The following is a 27,790-nucleotide window of genomic DNA, read 5'->3' on the forward strand; positions in this document are numbered from 1 at the left end:
CCTCCAGATGCAGATCAGAATCATTTCAATTTACAGGACTCCTCGTTGTTCAATGATGTGTCAGCTAAGAGGAAGCATTATTCTGATACCAATACACCAGTAAAATAATATTTTCCAAAAGATAAGTGTAGAGGTCATGCCCATCCCTGTACCTCTAGATTTGCATATTTGTCTGGAATATTTTAAGGGAATGGTTCCAAAGACAATGATTCCCTCCCTATTCCCATCCCCATTTAAAACAAATTTCCCACAAGTTTAAGCTCAATCATTTTTAAGACTAGCTATTACTCTTCAGTTAGGGAGAACGCTTGCATCATTTTGCCTGTGTATCCATAAGACAACTAGCAGGAAGCAATGGTATAAACCACTTCTCCCTACATGCATGTAAATTTACCTTTCTAACCAGGAGATACAAAAACATCATCCATCTGGGTTAACAAATATAACCTTGAGACTTTACACTCAAATTTGCGAAGTTTGCATAGTTAGCTCCTCTTTGTGATAGTCCAGTATAGCTTTCCAAAAGCAGGACAAACCTCTCAACCTCTTTTGATTTCTACTAAATATCATTTACATGCAAATAAAAAGATGAAGGTGCAACAGTTTCTTCAGCCAAAAGCACATTTTACTGATTTTACACACGCCATTACACTAATATCTTCAGAAAGCTTACCAAAGCCTGGGGTTCTGACTCCTCTTTCCTCTCGTCCTCCAATCACACTGAAGTTTACTGTATAATTGGGTTTAGCTGGTGTGCTGGGTTTAGTTTGGGGCTGCCACGAAGTACTCTGTGGTTTTGTGTTTTTCTGCCACTGATTTCCTGACTTCTGAGATGAAGCAGACTTCTGACCAAACCCGCTAGTTGGGAATCCACCACTGGAGGGACCTAACAATAAATACTCATTCAGTAGTTGTCCATCTTGGTATCTGTCACCTATTCAATGCAGTAAGCCAGTTTCAAACCTTGACATCTAATCACAGTTTACAGTGATGCTAATATTAAAGGGAAAGCATAGCAGAAAAGTGCATGTAAAACAATAAAATATTAAGCGTTTGAATAACACATAACTTGGATTACAGGAATTTTAAAGCCATTACTGGAAGTTTTCCCAGCTCTTAAACCTCAAGCCTGCAATTGTTAGTTTTAGCAGAAGCATTCGCTTGTCTCAGGCAGGCACATACACATCAGAAAAATAAACTGCGCATTGACAGTAGTTCCTCCTGCCAATTCATTATAGTTCAGTGTCTGTCACAGCGCGTACCAGAAGATCCTGAAAGACTAATTATATGATCAAAGCGTAGCATATTTTGAAAGCAGTAATTTGAAAATATTCTCAGTCTTTTCTTGAGCAATTTCTTGTATAAGAAAGACGAGAGAGCTATTCTGTAGGAGCATTATCAGGTAATGTTACAAACAAGAGGAAAAACACTGAAGCCTGTTATCACCACCATTGTATGCTCCAGCCTGTGTGCATCAACATAATATTGCCTTGATTTGTATGACCCCATTTCCCTTCATTAAAGCCATATAGAGCCATTTAGTGGCTTCAGCTGATATTTACTCTGGCAAAAACATCTATGGCCTTTTCTCCACACCATTATACCCAAGGTAAGCAACTGAGCAGAAAAAAGCTTTGCTATTTTTAATTCACTAGTCCGTTCTCAATCACGAAGACTAGCCTGAGATCTATTATTCAAAACTCAGCCACGATTAGATTGCTCTTGATTGACTTCCTTCAGAAAGATTTCTAGAAAATCAGTTTCCTTGACAACTTGCAATGTAACATCTCATGGCATAAACTCAMAACAGAAAAAACAGCATGGTGGCTGAATTTAGATATGCCTAGAGCTTTTGGAAAAGAAAATTTTTACACCACATTTAYGCTAGCCAAGAACAGATTTAGATCTCCTCCTGGCAGAACAATTACCTAAAAATGCCAAAATATATTCAAGACCAGTGGTCAAATACGGTTTTACAGCTTAAATCAGTCAGAAAGTTTAATATTAATGAACTTACTGACCCTTTAAAAAAGTAAGACATTTTAAGGCAGTGTTGATTAATAAGCTTATGATCCCATTTCATTAATCCATTTTTCTCAAGGAAATAATGTCTGCATCTCCACTTATTTTCTTATCCAGCTGCTGATAATCAGAATTTAACTTTCAGCTGAAACATTCCTGCTCCATTCYTGTTTCTAATTATGCCATTTTCCTCTGATACTCACCAGAGAGCCTTAGAGAAAAAAAGAAAATCACCCAGACAGCTTTGTCAGGCCAGACATGTACACTCAATTTCTTCTTTCAGAACTGGTTCCCCAGCCACGGGTACTCCTGATAGCGTACACATTCGTAGCTACTGTATATATTTATAACAGCTTATAAAGATGTTTCACCAGTGCCTTGTACAATACAACATACTACGCTTCTAAACACCTCCATTGATATAATCTAGGATTGCATTGCCTTTTTYATAAAAGCATCTACTTGGAGAGTCACTCTAAACCAGCTCCATCTGTCATTTCTAACCTGTTAGCTAAAAATTCTTGCTTCCAGACTAAGTATATGATCTTGCACACTGAAAAACAATCTCATTCCATTACTCTTGCAAATCATCCTGTATTTATCACTTCAAGACTATCCAGCTTGATAGTGATGAGTGTTGGATCAGCCAACACTTCATTGTCTCAACAGCACATTCCTACTTTCTCATGCAAGATTATTACTGAAATTAAGAGGACCAACTCAATTACTACTCAGTTTACTCCCAGTATAATACTACTACTTTTAGCTATCATTTTTGAACTGCTAGTATAGCACTACAATTAAGCAGGCTTCACTCAGAACACTTTCAGAATACTTCTGTATGTAAAGTTCAAAACACTGCTAACAAACAACCCTAAATTCCAGCTCTTCTCTCTGAAAATCCATATCAGTACTGAGAATTAACAGTAATGTTCCTCCTGAAAGCTAACTGGAAGAGTAAGGAATCAATCCAAACCTTGTAAAAATCAGTGCAGTTCCTTCCATTGGTTCAACATCCTTTATACCTACATGTCAACATCAAAGATAAGTTACTGGATTTTTTTTTCTTCTCATACTACCTATAAAGAGTTAACATGTCCACAGTTTCCTGAGATATTAAATTCAGTTATTTTAGAAATTGCTTACTGCAGAGCAGCCTGATCGGAGTTACTCTAGTACTTTAAGTTTTGCAAGTAATGACGCACAGGCAACAGAAGCCACACATTGTATGTTACACTGTATTCCAGTAAAGATAATTTCACTGAGAGGATATTTGATCTAACAGAAACACAGTATCAGTTATTACAGCAACAGGATAAACCTTTTACCTAGAAACCTAAATAAGTATGTTGCAAGCTTCAAGTGACAGCCATGCAAATTACTCATATGGGTAAGTCTGATATGGTATAGTTGTCAAWATTAGCTACGAAGCTAACTTCCAGAGCACTGGTTACCTGTGTCAACACTGCATGTTCCAGTTCACCTTACTGCTTACAAGCAGCTGCTGGATCCTTTTCTTTCTCGAAATGGATTTGGGAGGAGTTTTTTCTGCTGTCTTTTGCATATGAGTTATCAAGAATTGCCAGTGTGTAAAAGAGGTGAATCAGTTTCCCTTACCTTTAACATTTACTTTACAGAAAACACGGGCTCTTCAAGGCTACTGCCTCCTTATCCTACTACTTTGGCACGCAGAGATGCATAGAATTCATCACAACCTACCAAATTACTACTCTGGGGAAATCAAGAATAGTTGTAAAGTGCCAAAAGACTGGCTTCAGCACCTCATCCTCTTCCTGTTCCAAACAAAGGATGAAGTACATTTCTGCAACTTGGCAATTACAGGCTGTTCTGAATTGCTGCTTCAACTCTTGGCATCCAATCTCATTGAAACAGCCACAAATTAGTAATTTGCTATGGCAATATGGACCTAAAATGCAAGTCAGCTCMTTTTACTGCCCTTACTTTTTCGCGGTTTGAGAATGCCCCAGGGCTATTTGATTTTGGGTGAACAAAACATCCTGGAGACATTACTGTGGGATCTGTAGAATGACAAATGTTCACAATGCTGACGGAATTGGTATGGAAGTACAAGATGGGCACAAATCAGGCCCAATCACAACAGATTTTTGAGTAATGGGGCTATAAAGGACTACTGAATTAAATCAAAGTATTGAATCCAAAGGAAAATGGAACTGCCATTTTAGGTCTAAACAAGAACTTAATTCAGTTCTCCATTTTATATCCTTTATAACATAGTATCAATGATAGATAAGAAACCTCATGCTCAGTTAGAAGACCCCTAGCTTCTCTTATCTTTTCAGCTAGATTCTGAAGCACTAAGTGCCTATCTTGTTCCTGAACCACAGCCATAATTATATTCTAAAATACAGTTCTGGAATTTTCACACCATCCCTGTAAAGATTCAAGTCTTTTCTCGTTAYATGTCCGTTCTCAATAGCTGCGAAAAACTAGTTGTCACCAATTAAAAGAAAATTTTTTCTTCTGTATAAGCTATCAGTTACTTTTATTGTAACAAGAAGCAAATTAGAAAGTATCTGTTCTAAGTATTAGTATCTTAAAAGATCTCACCTGGAAGACTAGATCCAAGGTTGGCAAGATCAGCAAAAGGGTCGAAGTTTTGAGATTTAGCTTGGCTGAAAGATGGACCTGAAGATACACTGGACTGGCTCCCTGTGGTAAAAGCTTGACCTGTATAATAAGAAAATATATAAATGTATTTGTCACATTYGGGAATTCAGAAGAACCAGTAAAAGTACCATTTCCACAAGCACCCTAAGTACAACCTCCCCAGCATTTTGCTACATGGAATTTTTTACTATGACAAGAGTCACTGTTACTAAAGGCAACAAACTATTTGGTTCTTCTGCTTTGAACTTATTCCGGGGACAAAAAGCAAAACAAAACTTCAAGCACCTTACTAAAGAGACTAAATATGGAGTCCTTTAATCAGTTAAAAAAAAATAAAGGCCTGAAGATGCAGTCAGCAGTTTCAGGTGGTTAAACAGACCAATTTGGAGTTTTTCTTATTCTATTCTAATGGAAGTATTTAATTCATACCTTCAAACAGAGTTGTCTTCAGTTGTGATGATGTCACATTGCTAGCTGTTGAGGACTCTGCCCAAGAATCCCATCCACCTAAGAGATCAGGTTGGCTTGAAGATGATGATATTTTAGGTGGTTCTGCTGTTAAATTTCCTAAAAAAGAAAAAATTCATTATCTTTTAATGAAATCATCAGAACAAGAGACATTTTGCCAAGAATACCTGTAGAACTGTAACCACATTATCCGCTGGCCAACTACTTATCTTGTGTAAATTCTCATTTAGTTTGCTGCACTCCATAGCATGGCCACATGCTGTTAAACAATACTTARAAGGCTTACAGTACCACAATTCCTTTACTTGTACTTTTAAGCTTACCCAAACACTTCATAGTGAAGGTATTTTCATCCACAAGCACTGCTATGAATTCAACAGCTTAGGGCTCCTGGGCAAAAGGATTATCTAAGCTATTATTAYTTGAGAGCACTTTACTGTTCCTAACAACAGAGCAGATAATAAGAAATCAGCAATGCTTCAGGAATGGTGCTCCAAGTCACCGAGCAGCCCACAAACTAAGCAGTTGGAGCCAGGTAACTTCATTGTGCACATTTATCTTCAACAGACCATGCAGGACAAAGGGAATGTTTGGCAATCTAAGAAGCTTCCCTTTTAGATCCAATATCTTAATGAATACACGCAATCAAAGATACAACACAAGTGTTCTCTTCCAGGAAAGCATTATAATGACTCATTATCTCCATGGACAAAAAGCCACTTTTCTATGTGTAAAGCAAAACCACAAAGACAATTTAAAATGGACCATCAGATAGTTAAAGTTCAGACGGATATAAAGGTGTGATACTAACTTCTAACATATRTCCTAACCAACATACAGGTTTCACTGCCATCTTCTCGTCCCCAAATTCTCCCCTTTCACATTCACATACAGCATAAGAGACAAACTATCATCAAAGAGCTGCTAAGTAAGGAATAATCCTTCAAAGTTGCATACCAGCTCTGAGCCGTCTCTTTAACAACTTGTAAAGGTTCACAGTATGGTAGCACACCTTTTGAAAGTAACAATTCTTTCACTACTACAACAAATCAGCGTTACAGMGGAAAACGATGTTTCAGGAAAGCTGGTATGCTTTGTGGCACTAAGATATTTCAGAGACCCAGAACCAGGAAAGTTAACCCAACAGCAGCTATCCTCATCTAAACAGTGACATTTTGATGCTTTATCATGGTTTTTCATTTCTCTCAGCTTCTYAATTTTACATTCTTAATACTGAGATCAAATGACAGCTTATTATCTGAAAATCTAGTCTGAGGAAATAAATGGACACAAATTAAATATTCCTTCCACCACTTCAATCCACTAATACTGTTAAGAAACCACACAGTCCTTACAATTGCAAAGAGAACATACAAAATACTCTGCCTCAAACATGTGCTGGCAGTATCTACTACAGCATAGTCTTATTTCCCTGATGCACSTAAAGGAAGATATCAGATCAAAAATAGCTGCTAAAGCCTAATGAATGAATAGGGAAATTTACAGCCCTTTCTGCAGGCTTAAGATGCATCCTCCTGCCTCCGAGACCAAGGGAGAAATAGCATGCACTTGCCTCTCAGTAGTCAAAATCTCAGGTATCTGCTATACAGCAGTGTCACTGGCTGTCAAAGGCTAGCCAAAGTCTCCAACAATTTCTATCAGTTCAGAAATCTGCAGTACCATATGCCATTCCCAGGTGTTAAACAGGCTTGAAAATGATCAGTACTAACTCCAAGCTAGAAATAATTTTGGCTTAAGCTCCCTGCCATGACAAGTTTCTCACACTGGCATGAGAAAAATGTATGACCACTTACTGAATGAACACTTTTCCTACAATAAAACTAAGGACAGAAATAAGGATAAGGTTACCTACAGCTGAACRCATTTAAAAGATTAAGAAACACTTAGTTGTTTCGTAATTGCTCCTTTTAAAGAGCAGTCAATTAATAGCCTGCTGAACAAAGCAGGGAGCAGTCTAGTTCTGTAAACAGCAGTAAATTCACTGTGAATAGCTACTGAAGTCATCACTTCTCCCCATGCACATCCATAACACTTCCATTAAAAATTAGAGAATGGAGCACAAYGCCCAGGAGACAACATGCAATATACTGGACAGAAAAGAATAGAGCATATGYATATATATTTCTAGAACCAAATCGATCTAGTTGCACAGCTTAGGCATTAGAATAGATTTTAAGATCAGGAGATACCATTAGAGACATGTAACTGACCTCCAAAAAATTTCTGAAAGTCAATGGCTACTCACATCCTGAACTTTATCTCTGCTACCTTGTACACTGGAGTTCATATAGCCCCATCAGGACAGAGGAGCAGAACATCTATCTTAAAGGGTAAAAAATAAAGCATAGCTAAATATTCCAAAAGCTAAAGAAATTCAGAACATGAGCAAGCAAGCCCCTCCCTACCTGTTCCTTAAATTCTTCTATAAAGGGCATCTTTATAATCTTCTGCCATGCAACAATAAAGACTGGAAGTTAGGACCTCATTATTTTCTAACTGCTCAAACCAAGCTATAAGGTAAAAATAACTTAGTGGTAACCAGATCACTTTCCAGCTTCCCAAAATAAAAGCCCTGCTTTTTACTACATTCTACATAACATCACAGTATATTTTCTTTATTTAACCTGCCACCTACACAGGAAATCTTTTAATCAGAGGCCAACAGGATTTCCTGTGAATTAAATGACTGGTTTAGTATGATGCAAGGCTTGTTAAGCTCAACTAGAGCCTGGCTGAGAAAACAATCACTTAAACTGCCTCTACTCAGAAGAAAATTATAGTAGTCACTCAAGCTTCTGACGACTTTCCATGTCTTCTGCTATCTTTTCATCAGATCACTTTATTTTGGTAGCATGAAATATATTCCTGGCCAGATTTTCATTAGAACTCATCTGCTTCTTGTATATCTAAACCAAGCAATTCCGTTTTCAAATATGCTCAATAAACAGATCTCTTCAATAAGGAGAAAATGGATACTCCATCTACTGGAAATAAAATTTGCTCTTGCAATTGTGGCCACTTAAATTTAAGAACAGGTTTAAAGTCTTAAGTGAACAGTCATGCCATATCTGAGTCCCTGCCAAGTGATTAAAGATTTTTATRGAAGATTAAAAACACCTTGTAAATACATTTCTGTTGAAATTCAACTACCATGTATCTTTTATTACAAGMTAACAGGTTGACAGACCAGATTTTAAGAACCACATTTCCTATGCTAAAATTACATTTTAACACTCTTTTAATGATTTATTTCAAATTTTAAGCTGCATTGTGAAAAGCAAGCCCAGAATTCTACCTCAGTTGTGTTTACTGTAACAGATTTTCTTTTGGTATTTAAAGAGGTTTAATAGTTTTTTACTGCCCAGGAAAGTTCATCTATTTCTGTAACATTTAATTTCAGACACTCATTACTGCTCCAACAGTATGTTCACTGTATCTCATTGCTGCAGCTTATTTTAAATGAATACTGACATTACTACTAATTTATTTTTAATGTTTAAAATTGCTTCTCAGTTTAATGATCTGATGGTTGCATTTTTACTTTGCGCTCTCAGTAAGATTCTTACAAATCTGTTACTTAATTCCTGCTCTCTGCGCTTGCTCTGCAGTCACTAGTGAGCATATTCTTCCACTCACACTAGTTATTCATATTAAAAACATTATAATTAATATTTCTGATTTTATTGCTAAAAATTGACACCAGTATCTGAAGTAAATGCTAAAGGAYCAAATACACACTTGACTTCAGCTAAACAAGTAGAAGAGCTACCATTTAGAAGGCAAACTTAAAGGATCATAAAGTGTTATCCCAATTCTTCCAACTCTGCAGTGTTTTTAAAGCCTGCATAACAATAATTCTAGAACCACTGGGAAGTCATCTCTATATTTKTAGAAAGTTATGATATATTGGCAAATTATGAAAAGGAATAAATGCGTATATTTTAAGATTTTTGCCGATGTTGACAGAAACCTCTAAGAACTACATTAAAATATCAGAAATATCAATGCATTCTCAAAATATCTGAAATATCAATGCATTCATCAGGGTGCATCTTTGTTAACCTGAAATCAGAAAAAGGAAGTATAGAAAAAGCATTGGAGTAAAGATAGCAATATCTAGGTACTTCCTTTATGTTCTGCATTTGCTCAAATGTTAGATTAGCAACTCAACACATTCTATCCCTGTGGCTGCAGGTAAATATATAGAGCAGAAATTCTCACTGGTCTGTTTTTTCAACTTAGATTTTGTCTACAAAGAGGTTCTCTGGTATGTAAGAGTTTTTAAAAAAAATCTGGTTAACAAATTCCTAACAATGTTTTGAAAAATCACATTACGTGGGGATAAGGTTTATATAGTCTATTAAAAACACTATTCCAGATGCTAAGGTTTATCCTAAAAAGTCACATCCTACTCTTTCACTTTTCTTGAAGAGCTTTTTTGTATCTTATATCAGACAAAGTCAAGATACAGCAGACTGAAAACTGGCTAAACTGCTGTGCTGAGAGCTGTGATCACCAATAAAAAGTCCAGCTGGAGGCACGGCACTAGTGCCCAATCTCAAAGGTGAGCATTGGAGCCATTGCTGTTTAACAGCTTCATTAGTGGCATGCATGACAGCGCAGAGTGCACCTGCAGTGAGTCTATACACAACACAAAACCGTGAGGACTGGCTGATACACCAGAGGGCTGTGCTGCCATTCAGAGGAGCYTCAACAGGCTGGAGAGATGGGCAAAGACAAACTTCATGAAATTCAAAGGGAATTGCAAAATCCTGCACCTGGGGAGGAATAAGCTTATGCACCAGGACAGGCTSGTGTTAAACTAGTTGGAGAATAGCTTTGTAAGGAACAACCTGGGAGTCCTGGTGAACAAGCTGACCATGAACTAGCCGTGAAACCTGCAGCAAATAAGGCCAACAGCCTCCCGGGCTGCACTGAGAAAAGTGTTGCTGACAGGTTGAGGGAGGTGATCTTTCTCTTCTGCCCAGCACTTGTGAGGCCACATCTAAAGTGCTGTGTCCAGTACTATATTCCCCAGTACAAGAGAGACAGAGCTACTGGAGTGAGTCCAGTGAGGAGTCAAAGACAAATGAAGGATTGTAGTATCTGTCATTGGATTATATCAATAYGTATAAATACCTGATGGGAACAAGTAAAGATGACTAACACTCTTCTCAGTGGCGCCCAGTGACAGGACAAGAGGCAACAGGCACAGATTAAAATTCAGGAAACTGTTTAAACCAAGAAATCTTGTTTTCCAAAGCAGTTATCAAACACAGGAACAGGCTGTCCTGAAAGGCGGTGGATTCTCAAGCTTTAGAGATATACATGTCATGGGCTGGATACAACATTGACCAACCAGCTCTAGCTGACCRTAGTTTGACCAGACTAGGTCAGACTAGATGATCTCCAGAAGTCCCTTCCAAACTCAACCATTTTGTGATTTCTATAACAATGTAGAATGGCTACAATAAAAACAGTGCAAGTGAACTAAGTGGACAGCAGTAGGACTRTGGCAATTGGTTCAAAATATGAGTGAACTATTATGGACATTTAAAATATGGCAAATATAACTGAAAAAAAATTATAATTACCACTACTCTACAGATCACTTCACTGGTCAAAGCGAAAGATGACAGAGTACCCAGTGAGCTAAAGGAGACAGTAAGAAAGGAGTTCAGATTCATGCAGTATACAGCTGTTTTAAAGCAATACAGAAGTAATCACTGCTTCAACACAGCACATTATGAGAATAGAAGTCAAAATTTCCTGCCATGAACTCTATTTCCTCTTCCTTGAGATTTATCAGTTTATTCCATCAAGTAGAAACTCAATCACATATAACAAGGCCTCTATGGTTTAAAAAATAGGTAGTGAGATTAAATTTGGATAAGGAAGATGCTCCAGTGATCAGTGTCAATCAAATCTTTCATGGAACTGCAAAAAAACCCCTGTCTTCTGGTCTATCACTTCATGCAGTGTCCTAACTAAAAGTGGCCTAAGAGTGGCAAGTATACAAGTATAAAATAAAGAACATGCAGCTGGTACTGTACCTCTAAGAACACAATTGCTTCAAATTAAACAGTAAGTGGGACAGTCCTTTCCTTTAGCAGAATCACAACTGCAAGGTAAGACCTAATTTACAATGAAGTAACAAAGTACTCAGATCACTAGCCTCGTAYGTGCAGAAGAAAGCCATCAGCCAAACAAATAATTTGTGTAGTCAATACAGTAAGTACCTCATCCATGGCTAGAGTCAACTAGACCAATTTTGTCCAAGAAAAGGGGCAACTCAAAACTGTTTGCATAAAACAAGCTCTACAAAGAGAATGTTTTTGGATTCAGAGGGGAGGAACATATCACTTAACTAGTTTCAGCTTTCAGGCATGCCTAAAAGCTCCATTTTGTAAAATTTTAGAAATAACATGTTTAGTATGGAGATAGGGAAAGACCCAACATATCACAAAGGCGAAGTATAGTACTGATTCAAAGTACACAGAGAAAGCTCTGGGTTTGTTTCTGGTTTTTGTATGGGTTTTTCTTTAAAAAACTTGTCTGAGTATCTCAGCTAGAGTTACTATAGCAGAGTTCCGAATTTTAGCTAAGTGGAGTTACAAACAAGCAGGATCCCTGCATTTCAATCCAATAAGTTTCTTCTACACAAAGTACTGCAGCTGACTCTGCAGCTTTTTCAAGCAATTGAAATTCCTGCAAAGGGTATTGTGCAACCAAGGCTCTTCAATAAAAGTGTATTTATTGCAGATAAAAGTTTTTAGTTTGCTTTTAGCAGATTCTCACAGAACTTAAACTCCAAAAGCATAGGCTCTTCTGGTGCTCCTACTGGTACTTAGTATTTTCACTTCAGCTGACCCATGACTCTCTGCTTTATTGCTGAAGCTGAGATTTAGAGAAGGTGTTTAAAATAGAGATCAGCTATGATTCAAATTAAAACATTTTTCCCTTAGTGCAGGCCAATGCATTGACCTGATAGTATTTTGGTTAACTGCTCATTTTAAGAATTGATACCTTAATTCTAAGCTTCTCTTTTCAAATCAATTTCTATCTTCCAGTCCCAGTTGGTAAGTCCTGTTGCAATACTATCAATTCCTTGCATTACTAGTTTTTCCCACTTAAAATGTGCATGGTTAATTTGCTGATTACTACAACTAAGTCTGAAGTGTTGATTATATCAACTTTAGGAGGCAAGAACACTAYAATTTAGCTTTTTTATTTTAAAAAGACATTAAAATAAATGCATGAGGGAAAGGTTTCACCAGGAAACAGAAACCAGATGACACAAAGATTAGAGTATTATATAATGTATTCTTTAAGTATATTATCAGAATGCATTCAGGTCAAGAACATCCAGCTAGCCTTAGCTCGCCTTTAAAGACACTGTTGTACTCTAACTTGCTTGAATTGCTTGTTTCTTTGCCAAGGCTTCAAGAAAATCTTTAAAATACRAATAGAATCACAATAGTATTCTCTCATCTAGACAGTATGTTTGCAAGTGTTTGTATATCCTTAGTCCTAAGAACTCGGAGGAAAATCAAACTCTCAACCAAAGGTTAGTATTGTTAGAAATATTCTTGCATCAGAACTATTAAAATGACATTATATAGCAAAGCCTTGCTACCTGGGACATATGTATCTATGTTCCCCAAACAGATTCTGATTAAAACAGCAGTCAACAAGTGCGTCTACTCAGATGCACTAACCCACATCRACTAGGCTGAAAGATAAGTGCACTGAGTAGCAGCAACTGTTGAGAAACAGATCATCATAAGCACACTTACCTAAGTTTAAGAAGTCTGAGCTGGAAGAAGGTGGAAGTGAACTGTGTGTGGAAGGAAATGTACTTGATGTAGATGTTGAATTTGGATTAAGGAAATCTCCAAAGAGGTCTGGACCAGGCACCGTTGAATTTTCAGGACTTGATGACATTGTGAATGGATCAAAAGGATCAACTAGAAGGGGCAGAAAACAAAATTATCTTAAATCAATTATCTTAGGATTAATGAAGTTATAGAAAAAAAATGTATACCTTAGTGGTCACAGACAAGACATACACATCTCCCAACGTGTACCTTCATGCTCTGAAAGCATTTCAACTATACACAACAATAGCTCTCTTCACACATAAATCACTACTGAGGCTGCCTATATTCAACCTAATCACTTTCCTCCATGTGAAGTACTCCTTAAATCTGAGTGATCAGCTGCATATAAACAAAKAAATTAGTTGTTTCTACAGTTGTCTATAATGCCAAATCTCCAAGGAATTTAAACAAACTAAACTACTAAAGTCAAATAAAACATTCATACTACCACTCTGACTTGAAGGCATTGGTGAATCTGGGGCTGAAAATGTGTCAGCTCAAGAAGGAAAGCCAACAGAAGCAGAGCTTTCAGCASGTCCTGATCATAGTGAAGAAAACTAATTGGAAGAGTATTTATAGTCAGCATGGGGTAACATGTGACAGTCAGCTGGAAGCAAGGCTCCAGATCTTCCCATTACTGCTGCCTCCCTCTAGGTTCAAATCCTCAAAAACCCAGGGACTCTTGCCAGATTCACATAAAGAGGAGCAATAATCCTGCTACTCTGCCCTAGCACCTACTGCATAATAAGGCAATGGTAACATTGCATAGCACTCATAACACTTCRAAAAAAAACCTGGATTCTCATCTACACAAGTGCTTATTGCAGCATTTTACACATACAAAAGATCAGGCACAACCGTGATGGGAAAACTGAAATGCAACATAGGCCAAGTATTCTTTCTTCTAYAATTATCCTTCTCTCCTAAGTCAGTTTTCAAAGGCAGAACAAGACATGCATGTGACTACTGCTCAGGGTTTTGGGGGGAGTTCAACCTCAACTTCTTTACTACATAGATAAATTTACATTTACATCAATTTTACATTCTGAAAAAATGAAAAAATATATTTCCACATTGACTGTAGTAATTCAAAAGAAGATAGAAGTATTACAAATCACATAAGYGCTCCAAATAGCTTTAATCCAAGCTGCATGGCTATCAATCCAAGTGCACCATCTCTGTGCAAAGAGACTAAGCCTTCTGTTTCCTGATTATTTGACTAATGTTCTTTAAAACCTTACCATAGTACTACAGACAGAACTGTTATGCCCCAAAARTTTAATCAAGTGACACAAGGAGCTAGCAAGGCATTGCTAAGAACAGAACCTCTAAATTGAAACATCTTATTCTAAAAGCCCCTTAGATAAAGTAACATTCTCTTTCAGGATAAAAATCTGCCAACACTAGTAAGAGCAATCAGAAAACAGCCTTTCACAGTACTATCCCACTGATCTAAATAGTAATCCACAGGATTTCCAGTTGCCTAGAAGTCTTATCCGATTAACACACCCAAAAATCCCACACAGCCATTTGACCTACACAGCACAGCTCTCCACCACACCTAATGCCACCAATGTATGTAAAATACAAGAATGCAGTAAATCTTTATTTCTGGCTCTTAACAAAAGAAGTTCTTTACACCTAGATCCAAAAGATCAAGCATATATAACATATGCATAGCAAAGCCTCAAAGTGCAGTGAATTTTCTTGAAATTCAAAACTTGACACATGCTTATTCATATGATTAGAGGATATTGCCAACAAATACCAAGAGATAGAAAAGCTTTATCACTGTTGAACTGTTTTTTCCGATAACCTAAAAATTGCTGCTTTAAGAAGCCCTGAACCACATGAATAGTTTAATATACAGTAATTTTTGTCTGCTTCATGCAGTAAACAAGCTGTTCTCTCCAGATTCTTGCTATAAACAGATGTATCTTCAGTGTACATATCACAACATGGTACTCATTTTAAGTGTAACACAGACTGCTTTTAAATGTTGGCCCATTCAAGAGTTCTGATGTTGCATTTACATACCAGAAGATACAGCTGTTGCCGAAGATGTAGTCTGAGCAGCAACTGGATGCTGAGCCTGACTGAAAAAGAAATCTGTTCCTTGTCCCAGAAGATCTCCAGTGGACTCTTCTGAAATCTGTGATGTGTCACCCACAAAAAGACTGTTCAATAAGTCTGCATTGCTTGATGAAGAATTTATTTCTGAGATAGGCTGTTTCTGTTCTGGTAAAACATCAGAGTCTAGTCCCAGTAAATCTACATTCTCTTCAGAAACAGGTTTTTGTAACAGTGTAGGTGGTGTTTCAAAACTGGCTTCAAAAAGCAACTCTCCTTCTGGAGTAGTAGAGTCTTTTTCATCGGTTACCACTCTTTCTTCTCCCGAAAACGTAGAGAATTCCTCATCGGAAGGATCACTCTCCTCCTTGTCATCAGTTAGTTGAACATGATCATTTTTGGAAGAATTTTCCTCTACTCCACTTTCTGAACTTTTTCCATCTTGAATGAAAAGAAATAACAGCTTTAGATTACCAGAATTCTCCTGCCAAATAGGAGAAGACAGGCTTATGTGGTAAGACACATGATATCAAACCTTGATTTACAAAGGCTTCTCACACAAAAGAGGTAAGGGGGAAAAAACTAACCATTGCCTATCACATCTGTGCATATGGCAAAGGAGCAGCTCTTTCCATTTTAGCTTATGTGCTCTGCTAGTTAAGATTAGCCAGGTAAACAAAGGAGTTCTCCAGGTACAAAGCATAAGCATGAAAAAAGACACACTTAAATACAAAAACTACAAATTAATCTACTATACCAAAAAACAAGCCACCGTAGAAAGAAAGGTATTACAAATACTTTCAGAATGGGACTGACTTGGACATACTCCTCAGCATATTTTGCTATATATGGCTTAAACAAGCCTTCATTTACTGCTGCTCTGATCTGATACCATTCAACAACAACATATGCAATCACTACAATTTCTCTAGAGATGCATCCAGGAAAAGGCCTCGTACATGCACTACGTAGTTATGTTTCAGTTAATATATACTTATCTGGACCCTTTGAGATTCACTGACTAATCTACATTTTCTCCATTCCACCACCAGCCCTAAACAGAGCTCTAAGACAAGGCTTCCTTGTAGAAAAGGAAAGATCTCCTCAGCATTTATAGGTTTGCATAAAAGTCATTACCAAATGTTCACCTAGATGAAGCTGAACATTTAATAAGCTACAGAGTTCACTTTTTAAATATTTTTCTCATGATCTGATGAAATAGTGATTTTGCCTTTGTCATACAAGGCATACAAAGAAACAGCTGCAGAATTTACTAGAGAGTATACAGTACAACACAAGAACGAGTATGTTCCACACTTCAGAGAAAAAAAAAACTACCTTTCCAGTCCAGAGAATGAAAGAAGTTATTTGCATCAGTACTACTACTGTGTGGTGATTCCGTCTCAGTAGGTATGCTTTCTGAAGATTGCTCCAGTTGTGATGCTTCTGCTTCATATTGTGCAGTTGAACCTGGCTGTCTAGGCAGCTCTGGTTTTCCTAGAAGATTAGATTTTAAACCAGGATCCTCATAGAGGTACTTCTAAAAACTAAACCCTGATCAATCCCAATTGTACACAGCTGGTGTCTGACTTACACAGTGACTACTACTGCAAAGTATCTGTCTCTCAAAGCAGCTATTACTCTGGAAAGGCAAAATGTCTTAGGTTTGAATTTAGGATTGTTAATTGTATTTCAACGGTAAGAACATGCAAAAGCCTATTTCTGGCTACAAAATTAAATTAAGAAATTAGACTGATGTTAAAATTCGGGCATCCATTCAAGTATTCTACTTCAATTTGAAATAAACTGTAACCAATTCTTTTAGTTACATTTAATCATCAACAGTGCATTTATACCACTGTTTCTACATCAGGCAAGAAGAGCTGTGAACAAAGTCTACAGAAATTTAAGTGAAAGAACATGAAAGCATGAGAAAAGAGTGAGTGCAGCTACAGAAAGTACTGCAAGTATAATACTAGATAATAATAAGAGTTGTCAACAAGAATATCAAAAGAGTTTAGTAATATATCATGTACTGCACTTAACAACTCTTCATAACTCTTATTTGACAATCAGGTGTTAAGTGACTCTTGTATTAAGTTGTGTTCAGCTGGGTTACCTGATGCTATACTGCCTCCCAGAAAGGAAGGTTTCCTCTCTGCAAGATAAAGACTCTGGATTTATAAGCATTCACCCACTAATTTGGAAAGAATAGGATGCATGCTCTTTAACTAAATCTACATATCAGACTGGTAAAACTCCTTCTGTGTAGTCTGCTTGTAACATACAGAAATGCTAAAAAACTCATTTCAGGAAAAGTACAAAGATTACAGTTCAATGTCAGTTTATCTAAGGAGAGAGTTCATTTAAGGAGAGTTTTATAAAACACGTTCATAGGACAGAAGGAAGTAAGCGCTATTGCCTCCCCACAAGTTTTAGTAAGTGTTTTCAATTGAATATGAACCCCTTGCATTTCACTTCTAAACCAAAAAGTGAAAGTGACTTATTTAAAACGAAAGGTGAAGAAAGTAAGACTAAAGATCCTTATTTTCAGTGAAATACCTCGATTTCAGTGAGCTCAAAGTTGTGTTCACAACATATTTTAAATTAATATAAAAGCTAAGGTAAATACAGCATGGCTTAAACCACAGTGCAAGAGCAGCAGAACACATCCTGCTAAAGACAACAGCAGCTATCCAATAAGAAATGAAATTAAAACATATGGAACTAGAAAAGAGTAAGATCTCATGTATGGTGTACCAGAAGCAATGACCACACTATCTTGCTTTTTAAACTAGCAGCACAGACATTCTGAAAGAGAATTTAAAAAAATGGAACTACTGTCACATTGGAAAGACAATGGATAGTAGACAATATTAACTGGAATTAACGGACATCTACAAGTGAAGAACAGAATGTGTACTATTAAGAAATCCTTCTGGACCACATGAGGTACTGATTTAACATTAACATTTAACAGCAAGATTAGTTACATATAAGAAATCCTAAACATTTTTATTTAAAACTGCGTTGAAGAATGCTCAATTTTTAGTGAAGCAATAATACCTGTTTAGCCAAAGAATTTAAGATACTTGCCTACAAATCCTAGCTGTCAATTCCATTTGTTAAAATCCCTCCAAATAGCATTTTTGAAGCTTTAAAACAGGCAAATTTAACAGTAGAGATAAGGCAACAATCCAATAAGCCATTACTGGATAATAGTTTATATTCCTTTATACAACACAACTTTTTGAAGTGATACTTAAAAAAACCTGTGTGGTTTGACACTTGAAAGAATGTCAGAAAAACAAAACAAAATTCCTCCTCAAACACTGAAGTGCATCAGAAGCTACACTCTCTAGTTTTAAAGAGATTCATTACCAAATTTTGATAAGATTTCTTGTTGTTCCTCTCGGGTTGAGAAAAGGATCTTTGGATTCAGTCCCTTTATGTTCATGTTATCCCACGGTGGCTGTTCACAGCTAGGTCTATCTCTGGGCTCCACTTCCACTTCCAAATTGACTTGAAATAAATCAGGATATTTTTCTTGAATGTCACAAGCATCCAGATCATACCTGCACAGACACATACAAGTAGACTGAAACTAATACCTCACTAGATTAAATTCACAGTAATCCAAGACAGAACATTAATGGAATTAGCGTAAGGCTTAAGAAATGTCATACTTTATTTTTTTTGTAAAAAGTTAACAGGGGGTATTTAGGTAAAGAAAATATTTTGGTATTGTGAAGAAACTTCCTGATTCATTAAGGTTAAAAAAAAGAATCATCTTATTGCAATGGATCTCCCAATTTGAAAGCCTGACAGGTTTGAAAGAACACTTCCAAATCATCTACGAAGAGGCATCAACAACATACTTGGCAAATTTCACCGTGGTGGCATTTCGGGGCACAAAACCTGTGTGGAATTGAATCTGGAACATCTTCATTGAAGCCATCTGTGGAAACAAGAAACACAGGGGAAGTCTATAATTGTACATGAACACTAGGCACAGTGCTTTGCTTTAATATAAAATATTTTCAATATTAAAATATGTTAAAGTGTTTGTTTTGCTACCATGGTAGTTTACCTCCATAGTTAATCTTGAGTAGCTTGAATGCAGATTAGGACAGAATGTAACAAATTAAATTTTAATATTCAAGTAAGTTTGTAGTGCCTTTGTGGAAATATTCTCCACAAACCAAAAGGTCCTGAAGCAGATATCTTTCTCATATTAACTTCGAGGAGACCACAGACTGTCAAGTAGTTCTAGACTCTGTTCTAAAGGTTGGAACTCCGTGACCTGTGTATTATACTTCTCAGAACCATCATACACTTGGAGAGACTCATCTTGCTCAAAAATTATCTACATTAGATAAACTAAGCAAAAAACATTTGCCATAGATAAATGATTCTATTCAGTACAGGAAGAAAGGATCTCTAGCACGTACTTTTAACAGGACATTGTGAAAGCATCCCTCTACAAAAGTCAAGCCAGGTGCTCGGCTCCAGCAGAATTAATCGTTGTCCAAACTGATTATAACAAAGATTTCCAAACTCTTCTACCAACAGAAAAACTATCTTTCTATACCTCATCAGCACAGTAGCTCAGAAAATGCTACCACAAGACAGATGTCCATATAGCTGCCATCTTGCACAAAGCCAAAAAGGAGCAAGTTTTGATGAACTCACAATACATTTGTTCCCTGGCTTTAATTTCACACAGCATGTGTGGAATGTTCTTGCCACTCCTTACAATGTAAGTGATAAGGCAACCAGTAAACAGAATCTAGTAAATTTGAATTCTGAAAGCTTTCCCTGTAAGTGCGCATTCACAGAACATTATAAATCAGATGTCAGACGACAGGAGTCCAGCTGATTTCTTACATACATCCCAGTATGAGCAGCAGGACAACTCTGAAGGCCACAAAAGCACTAAGTCAGGATTCATATCCAACAAATGAACTATTTCTGCTATCACAGTTAGGTTTTCTGAAAGACAAGTAATCAGAAGTCAGAGTGATTACAGTGAAGTTACTTACATACTTGACTAAGTTGCACTGTCTTTAAAGCAAGTACCAGCCCTGCTTGAATCAGCCATATTCAGACCTTGCCAGTCCTGCCTAGACTCCATTAAGTCTCCATCAAATCACAGCCTTAGGACCCTGAAAGTTATTTTGCTGCCACCAGCACATTTGAATTGGTATTCTGTGTTATTTCAACAGCAGAGGATTAGACAATGTCTGGTGAAGTTTGCTCAAAGGATCTTACCTTGAAATCAATGTAAGATCAGTTGTACTGATTTCAGTTTAAGTTACTAAAAACCTTGTCTTCCTCAAGACTTACATCTTATCCTGAATTCAACCTTACCTACACATTGAGAAGTGATGTAAACAGCACAGCACACTTTTCCTCTTAAGTGAGAGCTCAATGCTAAGTGAACAGAAGTATGCTTCACCTCAATGGCATAACTTCTTTAAGTAGTCTGCTTTAACAGTATAACTTTCAGCACATTTGGAAAATAACTGCTTTTTTACTAAAGGCTAGAGTATCTTGTAACTTTCCCTCCACTGAAAGAAACTTCACTGTTTTGTCAGGCTTTAAAATATGAAATACAAAATCAGCTGTACCTGTATTATCCTACTTAAGCATAGACTAAATATCCATGGTATCAAAAATCTTTGAGTTGTTTTCCAATTGTCATGTACTACAGGAAACTTTTTCAAGTATTCCCTACCAACACCTGGTAAGACCCAAAAGCTTGGCTAGTGGCATAGGATAGCACCAGTTCTCTCCTGTACTTCAAAAGGCTTTAACTGTCTCCCATAACATCCTCCTAGAGAAGCTCTGGAAGTGTGGGTTAGACAAGTGGACAGTGAGGTGGACTGAGAAGTAGCTGAAAGGCAGAGCTCAGAGGGTTGTCATCAGAGAYATGGAGTCTAGTTGGAGGCCTACACCTAGGGAGGAATAACCTCACGCACCAGTACAGGCTGGGGGCTGATCTGCTAGAAAGCAGACATGTGGAGAAGGACTTGGGAGTGCTAGCAGATGACAAGTTGACTACGAGCTACCAATGGGCCCTTGTGGCCAAGAAGGCCAATGGTGTCCTGGGGTACATYAGGAAGAGTGTTGCCAGCAGATCGAGGGAGGTGATCCTGCCCCCGTACTCAGCCCTGGTGAGGCCTCACCTCGAGTACTGCACCAGTTCTGGGCTCCCCAGTACGAGAGAGACATGGAGCTACTGGGAAGAGTCCAGCATAGGGCTACAAAGATGATCAGAGGGCTGGAGCACCTGCCCCATGAGGAACAGMTGTGAGAGCTGGGCCTCCTCTGCCTGGGGAATAGAAGACTGAGGGGGGATCTTATCAATGTGTACAAGGACCTGAAGGGAGGGTGTCAAGGGGACAGGGACAAACTCTTTTCAGTKGKSCCATGTGACAGGACAAGAGGCAATGGGCAGAAACTGAAGCACAGGAAGTTCCACCTGACCGTGAGTGGGAATTTCTTCCCTATGAGAGTGACGGAGCACTGGACCAGGTTGCCCAGAGTGGTGGTGGAGTCTCCTCCTCTGGAGATAGTCAAAGCCCGCCTGGACACAACCCTGTCTAACATGCTCTAAGTGACCCTGCTGAGCGGGGCAGGGGGTTGGACAAGATGATCTCCAGATCCAGGTTCCTTCCAACCTTACTGATTCTAACATTGTTTCTCACTCATGGAGTCCCAGATGTTACCAGAAAACAAAACTAAGAGTCCACTCAGCAAGAAGTTTCTCTCTCCAGTAGGTGTACCACTATTTCCCCTGGCACACACTTGAGCAAAGATCTCATTCCCTATGGTAGATCTGACTCCAAAAGATCTGCTGAATTTACTGCCACAGCCTTTTGGTCAAGTCAATTTAGTAATGAGCCCAAGAAAAGGAATTAAAAATCAGTTTATCTGATCAGTCTATCCCTATCTATTCTGAAATACAAATGAGTAACTGAACAGACTATTAGATCAGTTTCTTTATTAATCCCTTCATATGCAAGCACTTCCTACACAAACTAAATCCTCTCTCAAATTAACTGTAAGCAATTGGTAGACATTCACATGATCTCCATAAAAATTTGACAGAACACTTCAGGGAGCAGTTTAGACTAAAGCAATTGAATATTATTTCAAAATTCCAAACCATGATCATCACAAAACATTGTTCATGCATTGTTACAGCAGACAGCTGAGAAATTTATTATCTGTTCCAGTGAAAAAATAAATGCCAGAAAAACAAAGTGTTAACTTTAACAGTGAAGCTGACATTGAGAGTACACATGATGAGGCTAACCTTGCCTGAATTTCTCTAGTTGTGCACTTCTTTTGTTGCTGAATTAGATTCATGTACTGGTTTTGTGCACTAGAGAATCATCTCACTGAGCTTGCAGTCTTAAAATATGACTAAGGAGTTGAGGTACAACATTTTCCAGGGGCATAAAGTCTTAAATTTTTACAACATGACAAGATTTGATACTTGCCTTTCTACACACAAAGTAAAAAAAAAAAAAAACTATGTTAGTAATAGATGTGTACGAATGTATGTTTTACCAAAATGTTTGTAAACTGTAGTATTATTTCAAAAAACCCCTAGATCAAATTTTATAATCCTCAAAGCTACTCTAAAATTTATACTACTCTTTCCTATCTTTTACATAGATCTCCAGGTTTCATTTGGCTTGCGTTATGGAGAAAGCAATGTTTATTTTCAGAAATTTGAAAAGGGGCTTCATAAGCTTTTTGTGACTTTCCAAAACAGCAGCATTCTCAGTTGAATTAAAAGCAAAAATGCATTCTCCCTAGGAAAATGAAGGCCAGGAAGAAAAACGGCTATAAAGAAAACCACAGCTCAGCTGTAGAAATAAGGTGTAACACCACAAGGAGTTTCCTAGCCTGCTTTGTAGCGGCAGTTCCTGGAATCCTGCTTTTTCAATGAGCAGTATTTTCCCTTCAGTTATGGTTTGTGTGTACAGAGCGAAAAAAACTCACTCATCTGTTGTGCGACTTAAAACCACTTCCCAGATAAATTTGTTAGAGGCTTTCCATGCAAAGATAGTAACCTACAATACCGAAGTAATTTCCAGAAATGACTACCAAAACATTTGTGTGTGAGCACTAAGAGAATGGACATACATATCAGGCCTGAAAGAGTTGAATTCAAGCATACGAAAACCTCAGATATTTACTGGAGCAAAGAGTAATAAGTAAAACCATGTACCTATTAATGAGATCATAAATACAATTAAATTCAAACAGCAATGTTAAGCAAACCCTCTGCACAGGCTCTTAAGTTTATCATTACCTTAGCTTGCAGCCTGCCTCCTAGTGTTGACCTGGCATGATATATCACAATGAGAACATCCCCTTGGACTGTTATTCCTAGTGGAATTATTGCTTTCCCATCTTCAATTTTGAACTCTCTGGAAAAAAGCATATTTACAGTTAACATAATTTTTAGAAATACACTGTACTTTTTTTTAGTTCGCTTTCTCCAAGCCGTTCAACATCACCCCATAAAATTCCACTTTAATTTCTTGTTATGGGGTAAAGACTTAACTCTCTAAATGAAAACTTAGAAGTTGTCTAAAAATAAGCTTAACAGTTGCCTACAGTAGACCAACAGGTACCTATTTAGACCTGCAGTTCTCAAATCAGATATGGGGAAAAACATGCTTCCAAGAAGCTGCTGGAAAATACAGGAGCATGAATAGGGCAAATGATACTAAGGATAAAGAATGTCAAGAAACAGGATATTACAAAGCAGGTTGTTCCAAAAGAAAGGTGCAGAGAGAATCAGTAGCTGCCCATAGCTTTAAATAACTTATGTCAGGGCTCCCACTCAGGGACAGTGGTATAGAAAAAGTATAAAAGAGAAAAAAGGTTATTTGAAGACTACTCAGGTATTCCTGTCCCCCTCAATAAATTCATGACACTTCCCCACTGGGCTTGGATTTAAAGGGAAGCTAGCAGGGTTCTGATATTCTCTCATACTTTCCCTCCCCAACTAGGTACATCCCGAACCACTAATAATATTTGCAATTCCAACATTGAACCACAAAAGAACAACAGAGGAGCTAATAGGTAATGCCTTCCTTAAAGCTACAGTGGCTGGAGGATCCTATTTCTATGACTGAGACACGAAGTTCAGTTTCAGTGGTATTGATATACTATCCCAACCATGTGAACAGCTTGGGGTCAACCTTCATAGTTCATGCAATATGGACTAAAAGTAAAGTCTTGCTCACCTCTGTCTCCTAATATCCACTACACAACATGCCTCCCCACTGTAACCCATACTTCTGGTGGGGATGTGCCCATTTGAGAACAGCTATTACAATTGCTCTGTCCCTTTCCTGTGATTTATCATTCAAGATCAGCTGAATCAAACAGTGGACCTAGTTTTTCCATGAAGAGTAAGCACTAAAGAAGCCTTCTGCTCAACTGGCATATCAAAAACATGCCTTCTCCTCACAGTAAGGATCCATATTAAATTCAATTTGCAGTTTCAGAGCAAATTAAAAGCTGTACTTACTTCATTTTGTCATATTCCTGGGAGGTAGTGGTCACTCTCTCATCCCCCACATAAACTTCACAGAAAGGCCTGCAGCCATTGCGCTGCTTACTGAAAAGCGGAACTGGAGTCATAGTGATTGACTTGACGAAGATCGGCTTGCTATGAGGAATAATGGGTTCTTCAGCCATCATGTCACACATGTATTCAATGTATCTGTCAAAAGAGATGCTCATTTTAATAGAGAGCCGAATACTAAAAATGAGTGAATGCGTATCGATTACTTTTAATATCCAGCCACTCAGCAGCAGCACGTGGTAACAATAAACAATGAGAACACTGAACAGCACTCCTGAGAGACATTTTAAAATCTGAGAGAATTTCACAGAAGGAGAATGAAATAGGAACATTACGAAATATTTAGGATCCCTAACCAGTCTAAGTCCAGTAATAGTGTTTTTTAAACTCCAACAGAAGGACATACTATCCAGAAAATGAATATAACACTGTATATGATCTCATCTGCATCATGTTCCACCTTCCAAAATCAAACTCCAGCCTTTGCCTCACCTCCTCAGCTTTACATTTACTTGCTGGACAAACTAGCTCCTCTTTCCAAAAACCCTACTACACCCCACTAGGAGAACTATGTACTTGTCTTTTACACATACTGGATCAAGGTTACACTTTAGCTCAAGCTAGTAATCTAAAGCTTCCAAAAGCACTTCATACCTTGGGCTAGCTGTAATTTATCCTGGTAAATTTCAGTTATCAGAAAAGGGCCCATTAAGTATATTCAAAGGCAACCTGTACAACAGCAAAATCTGTCACTTACACTTCACTAGCCCTTACTTCTCACCTTTTCTATATCTAACTTTCTGCAGAAGTACCTTTTATTGCTACTGCCACTTGTTACTGGGACTTCACTGTTACGTGATCTAGCAAACAACATCAAGTTAAATAATCAGTTTAAAACACTTCAACATGTAAGAAAGTCATCTCTGCACACACTCTTTAAAAAAAGAAAATACTACAACAGGAAATCTACTACAACAGGAATTACATTGTTACTCTTTCCACAGAACTTCCATTTTGACACACTAAAGCCTATTGTAATAACAATTACTAAGCATGGAATAGAATGTCATTCGCACATGCAAGTGGTTTTTATACTTAAGACTGCATTTCAAAAGTACTGTAGACCCTTGCTTTCATTCCTAACATTGCCTCACTACAGATTATATTTGATTCAGCAGTAACAAGAACGAGTAAAGTCTTACAAAATTCAGAACCACTTTCCCTATTCATGACATCTGCTTTCCTGGATACTGCTTTTCTAACAAAGTCACTTTTGAAATGATTTATCTTTCTAGAAAGCGTTCTGCAAGAATAGCAGTATATTCACAATTGCAGAAATACTTGCTTCAGCAGTACCCTACAAAGAGACTGATACCATACCTTTTATGAGAAGGCCAAATGCCAGGAGGACAGCGTTTCATACTGAACATATAAACTGCAGCCTCAGCAGTAGTGAAGAGACGACAGAAACATAGAAAAGAACAAACTACAACAGCAGATGCTGCTCTTCCATCCTACAAAAAAATTGCAATTTTGTTATTAAATCTAGTGGAAAAAATACAGAAGTCGCTGAAGAACATGTTGCCTACTGTATGTAATAAAGTCCAAGCTCTAGTACAATCAGATTTGAAATTGAATGTGACAATTTTTCATTTGATTTTGAAAAGATAGAGTTACTACAAACTATTTGCTTGCTCAGACATCAATAATTACTTTAGCTTAAAATGGTCTAAAGCATTCAGTTTGATGTTTACTACTTTACTATCATTAATATCCATTTTCAAGTGTTTTCTGGCTGCTGCCTGAGATCCAGTTTCAGTGCTTTTCTTGACCAACAACTCATTGGTTTCTATTACAACGTAAGTCCTAATACGCAGAAGAACTGAGCCACACCGAACAGTAGGTAGGTCTTGTGACTAAAACTGAACGAGACTAATACTTGTCAGGAAACTATAAGAGAAGGAAAGAATAACATTGGATCTTAATCTGTAGGGAGCACTGTTACACATACCAGATTCATTCCTATACTATAAAACACTGAAGATTCAGAAATCAGGAGACAAGTTGACAGGACTTTTTTTTCAAGTTTTGATTGCTAGCAAGTAAAGAACAATTTCTTCTGCAGTCATTTAGCATATCAATACTCATTATGTGTGTGGAAATGGGAAAGAAGGAAATGCTCTCAGATTGTTTCAATAGTCATTTCCTTTAGAGCCAGGCATGTATTCTAACCAYCACTTAGCTCACTAAAAAGGTCTGACAGCACCAAAGCAGCCAGACCTTTAAAGAGTAAAGCAGCAAATACTTACTACTTTTGGCATAACTACAAAGCCTTATTTATGAATAACTTGAACTACTACTAACTTGGCCTTACTCCGAGCTTCGAACTGAGCCTAATGACCTCCAAAAGTCCCTTCTAACCTGAATTAGTCTATTTCTATGAACTAGACCATGCCAGTTAAATACTACACAGATGAAACAAAAACAGCTCCTACCTTGAGAAGCCTACTCTTTAGGACAATGCATTGATGAGTACAAGAGAAGAATAAACAACACTGACCAGCACGACAAGCAGTGACTTAAGTACACTAGCATTACAAAGCCATTGCCAAATGAAAGCATCACAGAAGAGAAAAATCTTTGTACAGGTCAATTAGCAAGCCAAAGAAAATCCTCTGTAATTGTTCATGGTGTCAGAGGAAAATATTTCACATGTTGAGGAATTCAGTTAAAATTACAGCATTCAAAATATTAAATATGTAACTCATTAGTAAACAAATCCACTGACAGAACCTTGCATTTCAGAAAGATTGATTTGCAGAATGGAAGCAAAAGAAACTACTGCAAGGACAGAAGGTAAAAAAGAGTTTCAATTTTTCCTTTTGTTTTTGCAGGATGATGGACTTCGGAGATTAAAAATAAATAAATCTCAAGCCAGAACAGTCATTAAGGCAGCAATAAAAAACAAGACGACAAAAATCAGGAATAGATAGATTTTAAAGCTAAGACGTTTCCTAAAGCCCCCCAAAGTCAGATGAGATTTGTGGCTGAACTGTTTTGAAAA

The 27,790-nt window shown here is 37.5% G+C and overlaps 1 protein-coding gene across 4 annotated transcripts in view; it reads right to left on the minus strand.

Moving 5' to 3' along the window:
• The window catches only part of GAK (cyclin G associated kinase), a 77,536-nt gene that overhangs the window by 9,777 nt on the left and 39,969 nt on the right, over nucleotides 1-27,790 (minus strand). For 2 of the 4 annotated variants that reach the window (XM_085317417.1, XM_085317443.1), the window contains 11 exons: nucleotides 26,107-26,240; nucleotides 24,670-24,864; nucleotides 23,440-23,557; nucleotides 18,989-19,068; nucleotides 18,492-18,685; nucleotides 16,449-16,607; nucleotides 15,078-15,551; nucleotides 12,957-13,127; nucleotides 5,101-5,238; nucleotides 4,612-4,731; nucleotides 674-886 (listed from right to left, as the gene is read on the minus strand). In XM_085317417.1, coding sequence (XP_085173543.1) covers nucleotides 674-886; nucleotides 4,612-4,731; nucleotides 5,101-5,238; nucleotides 12,957-13,127; nucleotides 15,078-15,551; nucleotides 16,449-16,607; nucleotides 18,492-18,685; nucleotides 18,989-19,068; nucleotides 23,440-23,557; nucleotides 24,670-24,864; nucleotides 26,107-26,240 — 1,996 coding nt within the window. The remainder of the gene's footprint in view (nucleotides 1-673; nucleotides 887-4,611; nucleotides 4,732-5,100; nucleotides 5,239-12,956; nucleotides 13,128-15,077; nucleotides 15,552-16,448; nucleotides 16,608-18,491; nucleotides 18,686-18,988; nucleotides 19,069-23,439; nucleotides 23,558-24,669; nucleotides 24,865-26,106; nucleotides 26,241-27,790) is intronic. The other 2 variants (XM_085317427.1, XM_085317436.1) reach the window with 2 other exon arrangements.

Source organism: Rhea americana, unplaced genomic scaffold, assembly GCF_003343005.1.
Source record: "Rhea americana isolate MKP2758 unplaced genomic scaffold, rheAme1 scaffold_115, whole genome shotgun sequence".
In the NCBI taxonomy this organism is placed as follows: Eukaryota; Metazoa; Chordata; class Aves; order Rheiformes; family Rheidae; genus Rhea; species Rhea americana.